Genomic DNA, 16,435 nt, shown 5'->3' with positions numbered 1-16,435 from the left:
GTGTATGCTTGCTTAGAGTCTGGTAAGTCTGTTTTGAAATATCTAATAGCAGTCCTAATCTTGAGCTCCTTGTTCTATTTTGCATCCTCAGAAGTGCTTTTATGCAAAATAAGTCATGCATGACAGCAGCAAAAAGCCCATACATCATATCCGCATTTGCTATAAGCCCCATTATCATGATGGTATTATAGAAAGCGGGGCCAAAAATAGCACATAGTACATTTTTAATAGAGCTATCTGAAATGACATAAATCATGTTTTCAGGTGAGCTCATGTCTTATTAAATAAAGGCAGGCTTGTGAAGCCCCCTGTAGCTGACACGTGGGATACATGCAACACCCCAGCAAGTGGGCTGGAAGAGTGGCTTCATTAGACCGGGTGCCAAGATTGCACAAACAACTGCTGCCAAAAGTCCACATTCCCTATATGGTTTTCCTGTTCTCCCATTTGTTACACTGCAGTGCATTCTTTATCACAATGTGATCATTAACACAGCCTGATCAGGCAGAACTCTCTGACATACAACAGGTGAAGTGAAAACTGTAAAGTGATCACATCAAATAATGAAATTGAACCCTTTACGACAGCTGTACAAGGCTGGACTTCTGGGTTATCAGGTTCTTGGGTTGTATTTTGGGCAAATCCCAACAAACTAGCTTGAACATCTTGAATTTTTCTTTTAATAATATATTAAAAAAACAAGTGGCATTCGATTGAAATATATAATTTAGGATATTTTAAAGAAAAAAAAGAAGAAAAAAAAAACATTGTCTCCTTGGTATTTCCTACTTTTCCACCAGTCTTTATAGTGTTTATAGTGTTCTCCAGCTCTTCAGTGATCAACATCTACTAATAATATCCAAGGAAGAAACAGTGATGAAGGGGTGTGATCATTTCGCTATTTTATTACGTAATTTAGGGCTGTATTTAAAAAAAGACATTTTTACAGGCAGATCTATGGCCCAAATGCTGATGTTATGCCTGCTCTGTGTATATGAAGTCTAATTGGCCAGATTCCAGCTGAATCTCACTATATCATGTTAAACACTCGTCATTGATCCCTGCTCGTCACTTTTTCATGTAAATATGAGTGTACTCATAATGCCGATGCCCTGCTCACAGGCCTGGAGCTAATACGCTATAATGTGCTCACCAATGGAGTGAGATGCAGCCTACACACCCGCACAGCTCTTCAAACACGGCTAAGCCAAAGGCACACGCGCTGCCATGCTTACTGGTTCTGATCATAAATCTGCCAGGATTCTATACATTCAATTATTCTCTTGCACAAAGAGACATCATAAATATGCATGAGTCCAAGTATTTATATGCCCTTGATGTTAAGCCCTGCATGAGCCCATTCCACCAGAGCGTGTGTGCACAAGTGTGTTTAATATTCTGTCCTTCCCTCACTTCCCCATGTGCCGACACACTTTTAATTGTGTTAAATAAGCATAAGCTCTGTATGCAGCTGGGAGGCTGATTTTTGACAAACAAAAGGTTAGAAAGAACAAATGTTGATGGGCTTTGTCCATGTCTCTGTTGCTGGGAACTGATACTACAAAGTTTATACTCTTTTTATAATTTGTTATTCAACTATGGATGAATAGCTTTATCAGGATTTTTTTTTATTAAATGTAAGCTACAAAGTCAGTCATTAGACATCATCTACATTATAAAGAGAGATTACCTAAATGATACTATTCAAGTAACTAGCAACTTCTTCTGAAAATGTGATTGTTGTAATATCGCTACTATTGCTCCAGTTGTTCTGTCTATATACTTTTACATACCTTTTTGGAGATTCTTTAAAAGTTTGTAAACAAATCCATTCAAGATTTTAAGATTAGAAAATTCCAGATTAGTCACAGAATATCACAATGCCCAAAATATAATAATATGGTTCTGGGAAAAGAGTAACTACTTTGCAACGTCTGGGTGTTATCAGAGCTATCAGAAAACAAGAATGCGTTTTAGATATTTCAAATTGTCTGTTTTACAATCACCAGGACTTATGTTGTCTACAATATATATTTATTATAGACTACTTCTAAATCACTTCTAAACTAGAGAAAACTTGCAGATAGGGCCGTGCAGGCAGATTAACAGTACCGCAACACAGATGGTGTGCTGAGACAAGACGCCGGGTAGCATTTCCTTACAAATGATGTTTTATGTGATGCTACTCCCCCAGTAGACAAGCGCTTCCTATCTGCTGGCAATGCCCCCAGCAAAGTCCAAACTTGGCCAGCTGTCACACTGACTAAACAGCATCAAGCCCTGCTAAAGTCATTTCAGCGCAGCTCATCACTCCACTTTATCCACTTATTTTGCTGGTAAAATGCTTAACTTTCAGGGCCCACGCTGGACACCTGGTTTGGAGTGCTCGGAGCTGCTAATCACTTTAAACGGAAGAGGCAATGTGAATGGGGAACTGCCTGTAAGTACGAGGCAGTGCTGTAAATCCACTACAAGTGATTGATCTACAAAACCTAAAACACAAACCCTGACCTGTATTCTGTTTTGTCCATGTATATAAACAAAATGTGTCTTGCCCTAGAACAGATATATTGTATAAGTAGCTCAAAATACTGTATACACTTTGCATCTAATTATTAAGCGTTTTATTGTCTTAACGAAGACTGCTCTGGTCTCTGAAAAGTTGTGAAAAGTCATTATAAAGTTATCACAGTGAATAATTAGGTTAGGTTAAGTGAAGAATAACCTTTGACCACTGCAAACCGTTTAAACCAAACTAAATACAGTTCATGTTTTTAAGACTATTTTGAGTCTTTAGTATTACATTATAACTTAGATCATTATTTTACATTTTGTTTACTGTAAGATGTAAAATTGATCTAAAATAACCACTGTCCATTGACTTCAGAACAGATAAGCCCCGCCTCTTCTTAGTAAAATGTCACGGTAACAAGCAGTAGACTTTCAATGACATGTTTTTATTGTGGAAAAATGGTTATGTGACATTTTTGAAACCTACCTACTACTGAGTTTAATTTTTGTTTAATAATTGTAAGTCAGTAGAGAGAAGTGGGCGCAGATAGCTAGCTTAAAAGGGGAATTTTCTGCGCTCCAAGCCTCAAGTACAGGACAATATGGGATTACTTAAACATGTATGAGTCTATCAAAATACAACTTTGAACAAACAAATCTCTTGAAAGTCTTTTTACATAACACTATGCCCTCTTTAAATGTTATATGATTGCAAAGATGATGGACTCAGATGTTCATCAAATGCAATCTCAATTCTAAAGACAATAATGTTCTTTTTCTCTCTGCTGCCTGATTGTACTAAATTATTTTGTGTTAGCTATTTACTTCATGGCTATTTTTGCAATCATAAACACAGCCAAACCAGAACAGGTGTTAATTGAGCTAAACAAACATTTAACATATTGTCTTCTCGCTGCCAGCAGTGTAGCATTTGGCAAGCCACAGTACAACAGAAATAAAAGTGATATGTAAAGTAATAGTACTAACAATATAATGAAGTAATATAGTTTGAACTCGAAACACATAACAATGAATGCTGCCAAGAAATGTTCAGTATATATGTAAATTAATTAACAGGGAAATAGTTTTTTTAGGTTTTAGATTGGGTAGATGGATGGTCTGGGGCCAGTATTCTTGTACTGAGCGGCACTAAGTAACTTTACTGGCACGGTTCACCATCTGCCTGTCGTTAAGGAGATGCTATTGCTTTGCCTCTTCCACAGAATGGCATTAAATTGATTCATCCTGGATTTATTCAATTACAGCAGGTTTATTGCTAAAACCGTGTTAGCATGCTCGCCTCTCCACCCATCCAAATTGTAACTTGAACTCGTGGCTTCTCCATAGAGATATATGTGTACGTTTATGCTATAATTTAGAAGATTTCAGGCAAAGCAAGAACAGCTCCATGGAGACAAGCAGCTCACAGACCCTCCGGCAGAAAAGTTACATAAACTTTGTACCTGCCTCAGTGAAGTCAAACAAACATCGGCTTTTCGTAAATGTCTTTTTATGCTTGGTCATACTTGAACATTTTTTCCTGTAAAACACCCACTTAAACCACAAATATCTGAAATCACACTTTTAAATACAGCATGTAACAATAGCGAGGTCTTACCCTGTAGTAGTCGCTGCTGTAGATGTCCCGGGACATGCCAAAGTCTCCGATCTTGACCAGGAGGCCGTTGCCCACCAGGCAGTTGCGTGTGGCCAGGTCTCGGTGGACAAAGTGTTGCGATGCCAGGTAGACCATCCCCGAGGCGATCTGTGAGGCGATGTGGAGCATCTGCGACAGGCTCAGCTCCCCGTTGGACTGCAGCGGCTGACCATCCACCAGGATCATAGCATCAGGACCATGTGCTCTGTTAGAGGAGGATACAAAACACATCAACTCTGGATTGTGCTATGGTGGTGCTTTTAACATAGTACTGCTTATTTTGACAGAATAGTCTTTGAAGATTCAGCAAAAAATGATTCCTTCATGATTTGACGGACTTTGAGAGGATATCCAGGTCGTCGTTGTAAATGAGAAGTTGTTCTCAATTGACCCACCTGGTTAAACATTGAATAAATAAATAAAATAAATAAATATTGTCCCCATTCAAAAGATTAATTTTAATTGAACTGTGTTATCTCTAAAACTGGACTGTTTAGACGCCAAGTCCTTCAAACTAGGAAGGAATGTTTATGCATGAAACCCATGAATGTGCAATTCACCATTTTTAAAAGAAAATTTCAAACGAATGTTGAACCTCATCATCTTTCCTCAGACAATGTTGCCTTTTGGGATTGGATAATATCATCAATTCATTGCTTCATTTGCCCTGATACAAAATATATTGAACATTATTTAGGTTTTGTCTCATGTGGATAAGCCAAATAAATATACATACCATAAATCAGGACTAAATATCTGCATTCAGACCTACTTTTCAGCTAAATTTGATAGATTTTGTGTTGTGATATCATGTGAACTCAACCTGTTGCTTTCTTCATACAAATAAAGTAAAAACAGGCTCCACCACAATTCCAATGCAGCAGCCTCTACATCAGCCACCCCAGCCTCTCTATCTCATCCTCCTCTCCATTAATAGTGCGATGATTCTATTTTCACCACATGTCGGACAGTAGCTGAGTTGCAGATAATCTTAAGTCTCCAATCATATTCATACAAAAGTTTGTTTTCTTATTCATGTTAACCTCTTCTGGCATGTTGGTGAATTTCCATCTAAGTAGGTTTTGCATGAAGTTGCACAAAGTCACACAAACTAAGTGGAGTGGGGCAGAGCTCTTTGCTGCTTAGCATGTCTGGGTAACAATGAAGAAGCCATTTCGGCAGAGCTGCTCCCTGCTGTTCCCATCACCTCTCCGTCAGTGTGATTACAGGCCTGGCACCATGCTGCTCTCCCTCTCCTCACTGTCTCTCACTTTTACTGTCATTTCTGCTGTAAGTGCCTGTGTAATAATTGGGCTCCACAAGTCGCCTAACTCCCTGCCTTTTGTCTCGGCATCAACTTGAGTAAGTTCACACTGTCCCCACATGTACAGCTGAACTTGCCTGTCACGTCCCCTGTTCATCCCCATTGATTCCCCTGCACTTTTCATCTGTTAAATGTGACCAACAGGACCGGCAGACCAAAAATCAGCCACGTCTTGCACCTTTGGATGAAAGAATTTCATCATTCGCGACATCGCCTTTCATTTCAGGAATGATTTCCCAACAGTAAGTCTTCACGCCCTCTTGAATCTATGCGTGCACACACCATCGTAACGTGTCATCTTTTCAACTATTGCCCAAACTTGAAAACTTGGGGGAGGCCACACACACCGGTACAGTCACAGTGGGGGTGTCGTGCATTAAAGTCGTCTAATCCTGACTGCGCCTCAACGTGCTGACATCAAGAGGAGGGAAGACGGCCAGTACCAAACAACATCTACAAGAGTTGTGTCACTTTGGTGTGGGCTCATCTGAGGACTCCCAAAGCAGGTGTGATTATGCACGAAAAGCTCTAATGTTAAAATACCCTGGGAAACACACTGCAAGGAATAGGAAGAGGAGCATTATGAGTGAAATGAAACAACTTAGTGATTTTTAGGGCAGTGGACTTACGCAGACCAAGACTCAACAAGTGGATGGACACAAAAAGAGAGAGATCCTTTTGCTGGTGGGTTTTTTTTTTTCTTTCTTTTTTTGGCATCCTTGGAGGGTGATAAGTTGATTTAAAACCAGATTGTGATATGACCTTATAACAGTCTGCCAATTTGTAGAAATTATTCTAATGTGATTCAGTGCCTTTCTCTTGACATATGACATTGACATATTCATTTTATTACATTTTGCCCACACCTCAGAAAGAATTCTCGCTCAATATGTGGTTGTGGCCATACCATCTTGACAATACCTGATCTTCTGATTTCGAAAGTTAAGCAAGATTGAGCCTGGTTAGTGCTTGGGTGGGAGAGCACTGGGAATACGAGGTGGCATAGTGAGGCAGCAGTGAATACAGTGCATACTATGCTGGTGGTGGTCTTCAGGGTTCAGTCTGCCCCAAAGCAGCTGTGGCTACAAGAGTAACTTGTATCGAATGAAAACACTGTAATTTTGTAACAGGAAAAAAATAAATAAATAAAACAAAAACGATTGCAACTGGTGAATAGTATGTATCTTTGGATTATTTGTTTTTAGTTTAGAAAAAGTCCTCACAATTCAAATCTAAGGTGAGACGTTGCTGCACTGACCTGAGGAACTTGTTGAGATCTCCATGCTTCATGTACTCAAACACCATGATGAGCGGGTCTCCATCCACACACACTCCATAGAACTTAACAATGTGGTCGTGCTGCAGGTTGGTCAACAGCTCTGCCTCTCTCTGGAAGTCTTTCCTCGCAGACAAGTTTGGATCTTTCAGCGTCTGGGGAAAAAGCAAAATTATTTTTTTGATTTTCAGACAAAGAGATAATAGTGAGGCACATTTCAGGATAATCTGCAGACAAGACAGAAGCATCTATTCAAAGGCAGAGAAAACAATGGCTTATCAGTTACTGGAAGTATCTCTGGCATTTTAAAACTGTGTCTGTATGCCGAGAACAAAGCAATGGTTTACTAGTCAGCAGGAGGTAACACATTCGCAAAAATAATATCACCAAATTAGAATCTAATGGCTCTTTCAGATTTTGGAACTTTCAAAGGAACAATTTTGTCAGCTTTTGAAAACACGTGTTGCTCTCTTTTATATAATTCTTGTCCCAACTGTATCTACTTAGTCGTTGTTATAATAATGATTATACCTTACCCTTACACTTGTAATATGCTTTACAGGCTTAACAAAGCCTCTCAAAGCTACACTTTAGTCATTATTCATTCTATATTCGGTGGTGGTAAGATAATACTGTAGCCACAGCTGCCCCAGGGTAGACTGACAGAAGCAAGGCTGCCAATATACACCATGGATGGATGGAAATAAATCTTGTGACATTGCAGAAGCAAAATCGAAACAATGCCTCAGCGAATGTGTGTCGTAATCAAAGTTAAAGGCGGACCAAAGAAATATTAGCATATGTGACCTTTTTTATTTTGGTAGTGACTTTTTTTTGGGCCAGGCAGTGTATATTTCGTGTTACTTTTTATGATAGTTTTGTGTGTTTGTGAGTCTGCCGTCTAAATCCAGCAATTTTTTCTTTTTTTTTTCTTTTTTTTTCCACAAACACAAGTCGATGTAATTCCTCAGTCGTCCGGGAATGGTCCATGGTCCAACTTTCAAATGTAGTCATCTGGACAATGTTTTTTTTTTTTCTTTTTGACTGCCAAGGAAGTAATTCTCAACATTAACACACTGGTCATAGTCTCACCTTGAGGGAGGAGTTATACCCTCTAACTACTTTGACTTAGATTAATTGCTAGCCTAGTTTTGGGTCAGTCTAGAGTAGAACTAGCTTGAGTTGGGTGGATTATCTCTATGTACACCCTTTTCTGTCTTAAAAGCGAAACTTTCACATTCACATGAGATCAAAATTCTCCTGAAATACTCAAACCTACATCATTACAGGTCAGTAAAGAAGCAATCAGTGTTCAGAGCTGCAGGATCACTTGTAATTCTTTCTCTTTTTATAAATATTTCACTTAACTGCACCATTATGTAAAGTTTCATCTACAATCAATGCTCAAGTGCAGCAGGTTAAGATCTTGGCTGTATCTCTCCATGTCTGAAATATTTTACAGTAAACTGTTTGGAGTTAAAAAAAAAAAAAAAAAAAAAAAAAAGAGCTTTGATGATCAAACGGGAAATGCTGAATAGAGCCCTTTATGTCACTTGGACACCAGTACTTTTAAATGTCTCCTTGCTTTGAAAAATCCTACGTTTCAAGTCTGGTACAAGCACTTCATATTAATGCACTATCCGGCTCTTTTAGAAATCCGATACAAAGTGATTCATTCAAGCATGTTTTTGTTAAATATTTAGATGGTAAATAGAGCACTACATGGCACGGCACTGAGAGGAGATACAGTAGCATGGCTGTGAGCGTACTTGTGGCTGCAGCATGCTAACACTCTGATATGATTGGTAAACTGATCATGCCGGGACAGCTTTGATGTGCAGTACACAGCCCTGTCTCGATAAGCCGTCAATCGGTGCCGCGGGCATCAGACAAAAACATGGTCCAAACGAAATCACAGCTAACATACTCCATGGCACCTCCTATTGAAGAAGAAAGGCACTGGTGACACTCTGTTAGTGACAGGAAATACAACATCATCTATTCAACCCTGGGTTTTACTTTCTCAATAGACTGATGTTGTTATAGATGGAGGGAACCTTGGGAGAGAGATGTATTTGCTTCATGCGGAGGTGGGTAGAAATGTAAGGTAACTCACTCAAGTAAAACTATATTTTTAGGCCCCGACCAATATGGAATATGAGGAGATATGGCCATTAATATTCACTTAACAGGAGGGTATATCAAATTCTTATTTGAAACGTATATAAACATGACCTATCTACATGACCCAGACATGTGATAAGCATGTTCAAATTAAATATTACTCTTACTAATAACTGTAATATTCTTCCTCCACAGACTCCATTGCCTTGCCCCTTCCTTGTACACTTCTCAAGAGATGTTTTGGTTCAGTCTTGGATGTCATCTCTCCATCGCCTCTTTTGTCTCCCTTTTGTCCTCTTACCATCTATACACTCTGGCAGAATATGGGTGCAGAGACTTTGGGCCCTCAAGACATAGCCAAAGTCCTGTATTTTCCTCTTTCTTACAGTTAATATTAGTTGTCGTTCTTTCCCTGACACATCTAACTCAACATGTGTACTTTTATATAAGTAAGAGCATAGACTATATATCCAAACTGTAAAAGTATTTGTAGGGACCCTCCATATATTGTTTAGGCCCTATGGTCATCGTAATATTTACTGTAAGTAAGTAAGTGCACAACTAAACCTTACCTAAACTGTATATTTCCACTCAAATAAATATAAATGAGTAAATGCAATCCCTTACAAACCCACTGGCTATCTGCTGCGCCCTGTGACTATACTGAAGGTGTGGGAGATGAACAGCGGAGCAGGTACAGCGGCCATAAAATTCTATTACCAAATCAGAGTGCACTCTTAAGGAAACATCCCCTGTCTGGGCATCTCTCCAAAACAATACCTCCAAGTGCTCTCGGGGCAATAAATTGAGAGAAAAGCGCCGCAATGAATTTTCCTTTTGTTGACCTTTAAGAGGAATTTTAGAAAGCCCCAATAGCCTAATGCTATAACACAGACTGGAACATGGGAAGAAATCAAACAGCAGGATTCAGTTTTGTGTTCTGCAATCAGACATAAACAGGTGCATGGGAAATAGTCATGCTTTTTGGAAAATTAAAGTTATTCTGCGAAAATAAAAGGACATCAAGGTTAGAGTAGTCTCTTGTAGCGAAGGTCGGAGCTTTTCCTTTACTGGTAAAATGTGCTGATTTGGCAGAGTCCTGTTCAGAGCCCGAGCCAGCTTAAAGGCACAGGCCAGGGCTAGACAGAAGAAATATTACCTCCTGCAGGAAATTGTAAGCGCACAGCCAATTTGGACGTGTAGGCAGGAGCAGTGGCTTAGAAATGTATCTTATATGGAGGCGTACAGGGCAAGAGAATACACCAACAGGGAGTTTAGCCTGTGTGGCATAAGCTTTAGAATTTAAATATCTTATTTTCTTTCATACACAACCCAAACCACTGACCCCACTTCAAAAATCCATCCAGATACTCCAATGCATTTTATTGCCATCACAAACTATTATGATCTGCCATATTTACATAAAAATATATCTCTAAACACATGCTAATTAGTATGACAATGCTAATAGCCAAATTAATCAGAGTCAGAATATGTTTTGCAATAAACAGAATTCACAAACTAGGAACTTGCTTTGTTGATATGAAGCAATTAAAACTGTTAAATACATGTTTACTAAAAAAGCTTCACTGTACATTAACAAAACAAATGCATCTGTCAAAACTTTGATAGTATTCCTAATATTATCCTAAAACAATTTGTTGATGTATGGTATTGTGATGGAAATTGAAGTATATTCATGTTGTATCTTTAAAAGCATTTAATCTGTGTCAGTCTGTCAGACCCAGACCAGATATTAACACGTGTGAAGGTTCTGTCTCCATCCCACAGGAAACTCGCTGTTGTTTTACCTGTCTAAGAGTAAAATGTTCATTATTATATGGGTCTGAAACAAAAGTCACTCTGCTCTGAAATGTATGTAGCATTGTCTTTCTGGTATAAAATATTCAGAGCTCAGATACTCAGGGGACTTAGACTGGGGGACGGAGTAGGAGAGACTTGGGGGGCCGGGAGGCTACGAGTCCGTGGCCAAGGCATGTCTGGGCTCTGTCCTGTCTGTATCTGCTGTAACAAAGAATAAACCTTTTTCTGTATTCCAAAACTCACCAGGCTTCACAAATGGATTACAGTACTTTTCACAGAGAATTGTAATTTTTCCACGACAGTATCAAAAATCTATCCCGCTATATTAGTACCAAAAAACATTAAACAGCCTACTGTCATATGAGCTGCATGTGACGAATGTGTGTGGCAAGATACACCAGTGTCTGTACTTTATCAGGAGATTAAGGCTGTTTGGAGTCAGGCAGATATTATGCTGACCTTCTATAGATTTATATGTTTCCAAAGAGTCAACTGCTTTGGAAACATATAAATCAGATCCTTAGACTGGTCAAACTGGCTGGTAACATCATGGGTGTGTTTAATCTGACTGGACCACAGCTTGTCTTTGAACAGTCAGTTGTGAGACAGACTCTGAAGATCATCAGAGATCCTCACATGTGCTCAACACGCAGTATGAGCTCCTGCAGTCTGGGAGGAGATACAGGGTTCCTTCATGTAAAAAGGTAAAAAAAAAACAACCCTCATTTGACCCCCAGTCCATGGATGTGTGAAGTGAGTGATTGTATATTGTGCACTTTTGTTATGTCATGTCATGTCTGTATATTAATACAACTAACCCCTGCTCCGAGCCAAATTTCCCCGTGAGGAAATGAAAAAACCTAAAGCCTAAACTGTCTTAAAAAGAACAGAATTATTTTAAATAGTTTTCAGTGGTCCATACTTACTCCTCACTTACCTTATGCATCCTTTATTATGCACTTAATTATTCACTGCAATCAGTTTATAAGCAGTTTTCACAACTTTCAGAGGCCAGAGCGGAGTCACAGCGAAGCTAACAACAATTAGAATGGTAATCGCACACTTCCTGACCACCCGGACGATAAAAGCCTCAGTAATTAGATACACACAGTACACAGCAGACTTATTTACACCTCGAGAGCTGCTTATACAATGCATCTGTACTGGTGCAAGACTAATGGAAAAAAAAAAAAAAAAAAAAGTCTAGTACAGGGCCTTTAATTGTAATCAATGCCGATTCAACTGGGTGTATTAAGGCCGTGTGGAATACATTACCAAGGCCAATGAAAATAATAGGATCACAATTAAACAATAGCTGAGTATCCCTTTAACACTATAGTTGAAGTCCACTTAAAAGCAACTTATATCTTTCCCATCTGTGCTATTAGGGCATTAGGGCTGTCAGAGGCAGTGGTTTCAAACGCATTAGTGTCAGAGGAAACAACACGCTAGGAGGCGACGCTGTTTGTCAAAAGTTAAACCTTAAAAGCTTGTGGCGGTAATTGCAAGCTCTGTGGATGCTGGAGGGACAGGTGTTAAATGGGTAAATAGAAAACTCAAGTAGATCTAATGGCTTCTATTTGAATATGGACCATAAACTTAATTTACATAATGGATGGAATGTCTAAATATATATAAGCGCACGGTAACGGTTATGATATGGTGTTCAGTGCTGCGATATTTCCTTCTATCAGATCAAAAAGTGAAACATTTGCACATAGATACTGCGCTGTATTTGATTTTTACTGCTTTAAAAGGTGAAAAAGTACTCATTTTTAAACATCTGCAGTGGTCCAAAGTTATTCCTCACTTACTTTATGCATTCAGCGCATCCTAACTATTCCCCCTGATGTGTTTCTAAGCACTCTTCACAACTTTCAGACATCAGAGCGGAGCAAACAACAACTAGCATGCTAACGCTCACTTCCTCAGACAATAAGACGCTTTAAAATTAGATGCAGATGCGCAGTGAACTTATTTTGACCTAAACAGCTGCTTATGCAATATATCTGTTCCGGGGCAAGAGATATGCTGCCCCAGGGTGCACAGCGTTGAAGACCATTGATAGTGAAGCAAATATAGTTACATAAATGACTGATGATGATGTTTTTGTTCTCAAAGGAGACGTATAAACACCCTGTATCTTTGAGCTTACAGCCGGAGATGTGTTTGCAATGCTGAATGTTCTGTTTTCTATTTGAAAAGTTTGCGGCAATTAGAGCCAAAAATACCCCAAGAAAAAACTAATTTCATAACGAATAAAAAGATATGATTGTGAAAGCTGTTCAGTGAAAGCTTCCTAATGTTGTCTCTTCTAACAGGCAGGTGAAAATGCACAATTTGTTTCAACAGTACTCCATAGAAAGCAACAGATTCTAAAAGCTTAAATGATATGACCACTATTATTAAGCAGATGGCGAGAATGGACCTAAATGATGCACATTCAACACAATTAAGGAATAATTTATGCCACATGATTATAATGATTACAGAATATGTGCATTATCTGTTTCTTTGTGGTACTGCGATGCGTGTGTTTAATGAATTTGATTTTCAGCCATCTACTGCAATTAAACTAAATGCTTGAAGAAAATAGCAATATAAAAATGGTAACACATTAAAATAACTACGCTTTTAACAGCATGGACTTAAAAGGCCTGTACACATTTTTTTTTTTTTTTGCATGTGAGTAAAATTTGTCTTGCCCTATTACAGATACAGGGGCGACAGTGGCTCAGTTGCTTTGTCCACTGATCTGAAGGTTGAAAAATGAATGTTGTTGTTGTGTCCTTGGGCAACACACTTAACCCACCTCGCCCCCAGTGTCTGCATACACTTGCGTATGAATGTGTGTGAATAGGTGAGTGTTTCCTTGATGTAAAGCTGTCACGATCCCTGTCTGTCCTGCCTTTTTTTTTGGTCTTTTTCCCCTCCCTCCTGTGTCTGAGCTTGGAGCAGGGGCGGACATCTTGGCTTCTCCCGTGCACACCTGGAGCTAACCCGCAATCAGCTGCACCTGGGGAGGATAAGAGGAGCCAGGACCTGACACTCAGCGCCAGATCGTCCGCGTATCCCTGTGGTGCTCCTCCTTGCTCTTTGGACCCGCTCAGCTCTCCCGCCTCCGACCCTGCTCTTCTCTACCCGTACTGTTCTTCCCGTCTCCGTTTCTGCTTCTCACGCTCTGTCCCTGGACCACGGCAAACACCCCACTCCTGACTCACCGTTTGCTCTACTGTCATTTTTACACTCTTGTAAATAAACACTGTTAAACCTTCCCCAAGTTCTGTCTTTTTGGCCCCTCCTGTCAGACGTTACGACACATTCACCATATATTGTATAACCAGCTCTTGAGGTCAAAATAAGTCCACTGTGTATTGTCTAGATCTAATGAAAATGCGTTGTATCGTGAGACAATAATGAAGTGCGCAATTAGCATGCTAGTTGTCGTTAGCAATAATAACTTTGGACCGCTGCAAACAAATTAAAATGAAATGGTTGTTTTACACGTTTTTAACTTAACTAATACCCTTTATTCTAAACCATAGTTATTAAGCTTGAATCATTCTTTAAAAAAACTATTTCTTTATTATAAATTAAATCTGTGTCAATGCTTTATTAAGGTATTAAAAAAATTATACCAAGTCAATACAATTTACTATATAATTTTCACAATTTAAACGACTCACCGTTAGATTATACCAGACATATTTAGTACAAGTTCAAACCACATCAAGAACGCCATAATAAGCTGCCATAATGAACCATTTTGAGAGCACCCCTGAGTTTTAAAATGGCTAAGAGCGGTGGAAGTCTATTGGCATTTGTCCAGTTCCCCATTAACAGCCTGACACTGCCCCAAATTCACTTAGGCTCTATTAATAAATCTGGAATGTAAGGTGTTTGTAAGTGGGTTTATAGCACAGAGGAGACAGTAAGAAGGAAACGTACCTTGACGGCCACCAGCATCTTGTCCTTGGTGGGGCAAAGGTTGTAGCATTCGGCCAGAAAGACTTTCCCGAACGCGCCCTCTCCCAGCTCCCTCTTCAAGATAATATCTCTGCGCTTTATGTGCTGCACCACTGGAAACACACACAACCAGGAAGTGTTACAACAAATGACTTCAATGGGTTGTATCTGAGGCGTTATTGCATTGCTGGTTGGCTGTATGAATAAAGCTGGGACTTTGATGTAACTTGATGTAACTTGATGTAATAAGCGTATTTTCAAGTCAAGGTTGAAAGTTTCTCTGTAAGAAATAATAGGCATGATCTAATTCTGTAATCTAATTCTGTCATGTATTCTACAAGCTGAATGTAAGTATATGTTCAGAGTGATGATATACTTTATAATACTGTATGCCAATTAAACTTGTCAAAAGTATCGGAAATCAGATCATATCGAATCTAGATACTCTTATGAACACGTATGGATACTTAAAAAAAATACATAAACAGGAAATCAGGCCTATTCCTTGGTATCGAAATGAATTAAATGTATAATTAATGTAAATGCCATGTTATGTTATGGAAAATCTCAAAGATCTATAAGTTTTCTGGTGGAGAGTATGTCACATTTATTGGGATGTTCCACAGTATGGCATTAAACATATCCATCTGCATGAAGACAAACAGATGACACCACCATGTCCCATGACAGGTCAGTTCCATGGAGAGGCAAGCCAACTTACTATAAGAAAACACTTTTACCAAACCTTGTTGAGCCACAGAAAACACTGATAATTGAGTAAATTAGAGATAGATCTGTTTAATGTCATAGAACATTCCAAACAAAACCAAAAAAGTTACACCGTATATCTTTAATATGACACAATTTAATATGTCACATGCCCTTATTCTGTTTACTACCATATTTTGTGACTGGAGCACAAAGACCATAATTCAAATGTACACAGGGCACTGGGACAGGGGACATGAGGTGACTAAAGTTCAACATGCCTGAGCAGAGTACACACTTGTTTACACAAATGGGCATAAATGCACTTAAACGTAAATCTCTTTAGCCACAACACACTTTGGCTTACAATGCTGATAACTGATTACTTTACTTTGCGCTTGCACATAATCATAGTTGTTCAGTTTTGCTGATTATACATTTTAAGAGAGGGAAAGGCTGTTGTTATGTCTGCACTTACTAACTCAATTCATTCTCTTTCTCTTGTGGCAAATGCACGGTGTGATAAAATGTAAAATCCTAGAGCTTAACAATAGAACAAAAAGTTAGGATTCCATTTGCATTGTGAATTTGAGAGAGTAAAACTTGAAAGAATGTGATGCTGTGAAAAACAATATGGTAACCTACTGTGAATTATATAAATATATATTTAGTGAAGGACTATCAGGTGCCAGGTGGAAAAAGTAATCAAAGTCTGCTCACAGGGAAATCACCGTAAGAATAAAGTAGGCTACCAAAATAAAAGAACCCTATTAAAAAAAATGTAGAATTAAGCAGAAAATGTTAAATTCTTACCTCTTATTCTAACAGTTAGGTGGCACTGGCTAATTTGGTTGAATTACCATTATATACCTACAAGAACCAGTCACTATTAGTGATTGGTTCAAATCCTTCTTTTCCCAGTCCATATTGTCTTTGGCAAGACAATTAGGCAACCTGTATTTATGATTGCCAGACTATCTGACTCTGTTAGGGACAATCACTACACACTCAGTCTGACCAACCAAGTACACAAAGACACTTTTCC

The 16,435-nt window shown here is 38.9% G+C and overlaps 1 protein-coding gene across 2 annotated transcripts in view; it reads right to left on the bottom strand.

The window, feature by feature from the left end:
• The window catches only part of ntrk3b (neurotrophic tyrosine kinase, receptor, type 3b), a 222,742-nt gene that overhangs the window by 15,808 nt on the left and 190,499 nt on the right, over positions 1-16,435 (bottom strand). For both annotated transcript variants that reach the window (XM_033990909.2, XM_033990917.2), the window contains 3 exons: positions 14,665-14,795; positions 6,751-6,923; positions 4,130-4,373 (listed from right to left, as the gene is read on the bottom strand). In XM_033990909.2, coding sequence (XP_033846800.1) covers positions 4,130-4,373; positions 6,751-6,923; positions 14,665-14,795 — 548 coding nt within the window. The remainder of the gene's footprint in view (positions 1-4,129; positions 4,374-6,750; positions 6,924-14,664; positions 14,796-16,435) is intronic.

This window comes from Periophthalmus magnuspinnatus, chromosome 3 (genome assembly GCF_009829125.3).
Source record: "Periophthalmus magnuspinnatus isolate fPerMag1 chromosome 3, fPerMag1.2.pri, whole genome shotgun sequence".
In the NCBI taxonomy this organism is placed as follows: Eukaryota; Metazoa; Chordata; class Actinopteri; order Gobiiformes; family Gobiidae; genus Periophthalmus; species Periophthalmus magnuspinnatus.
The sequence above is the reverse complement of the archived record's forward strand: the minus strand, read 5'-3'. Positions and strand labels throughout refer to the sequence as shown.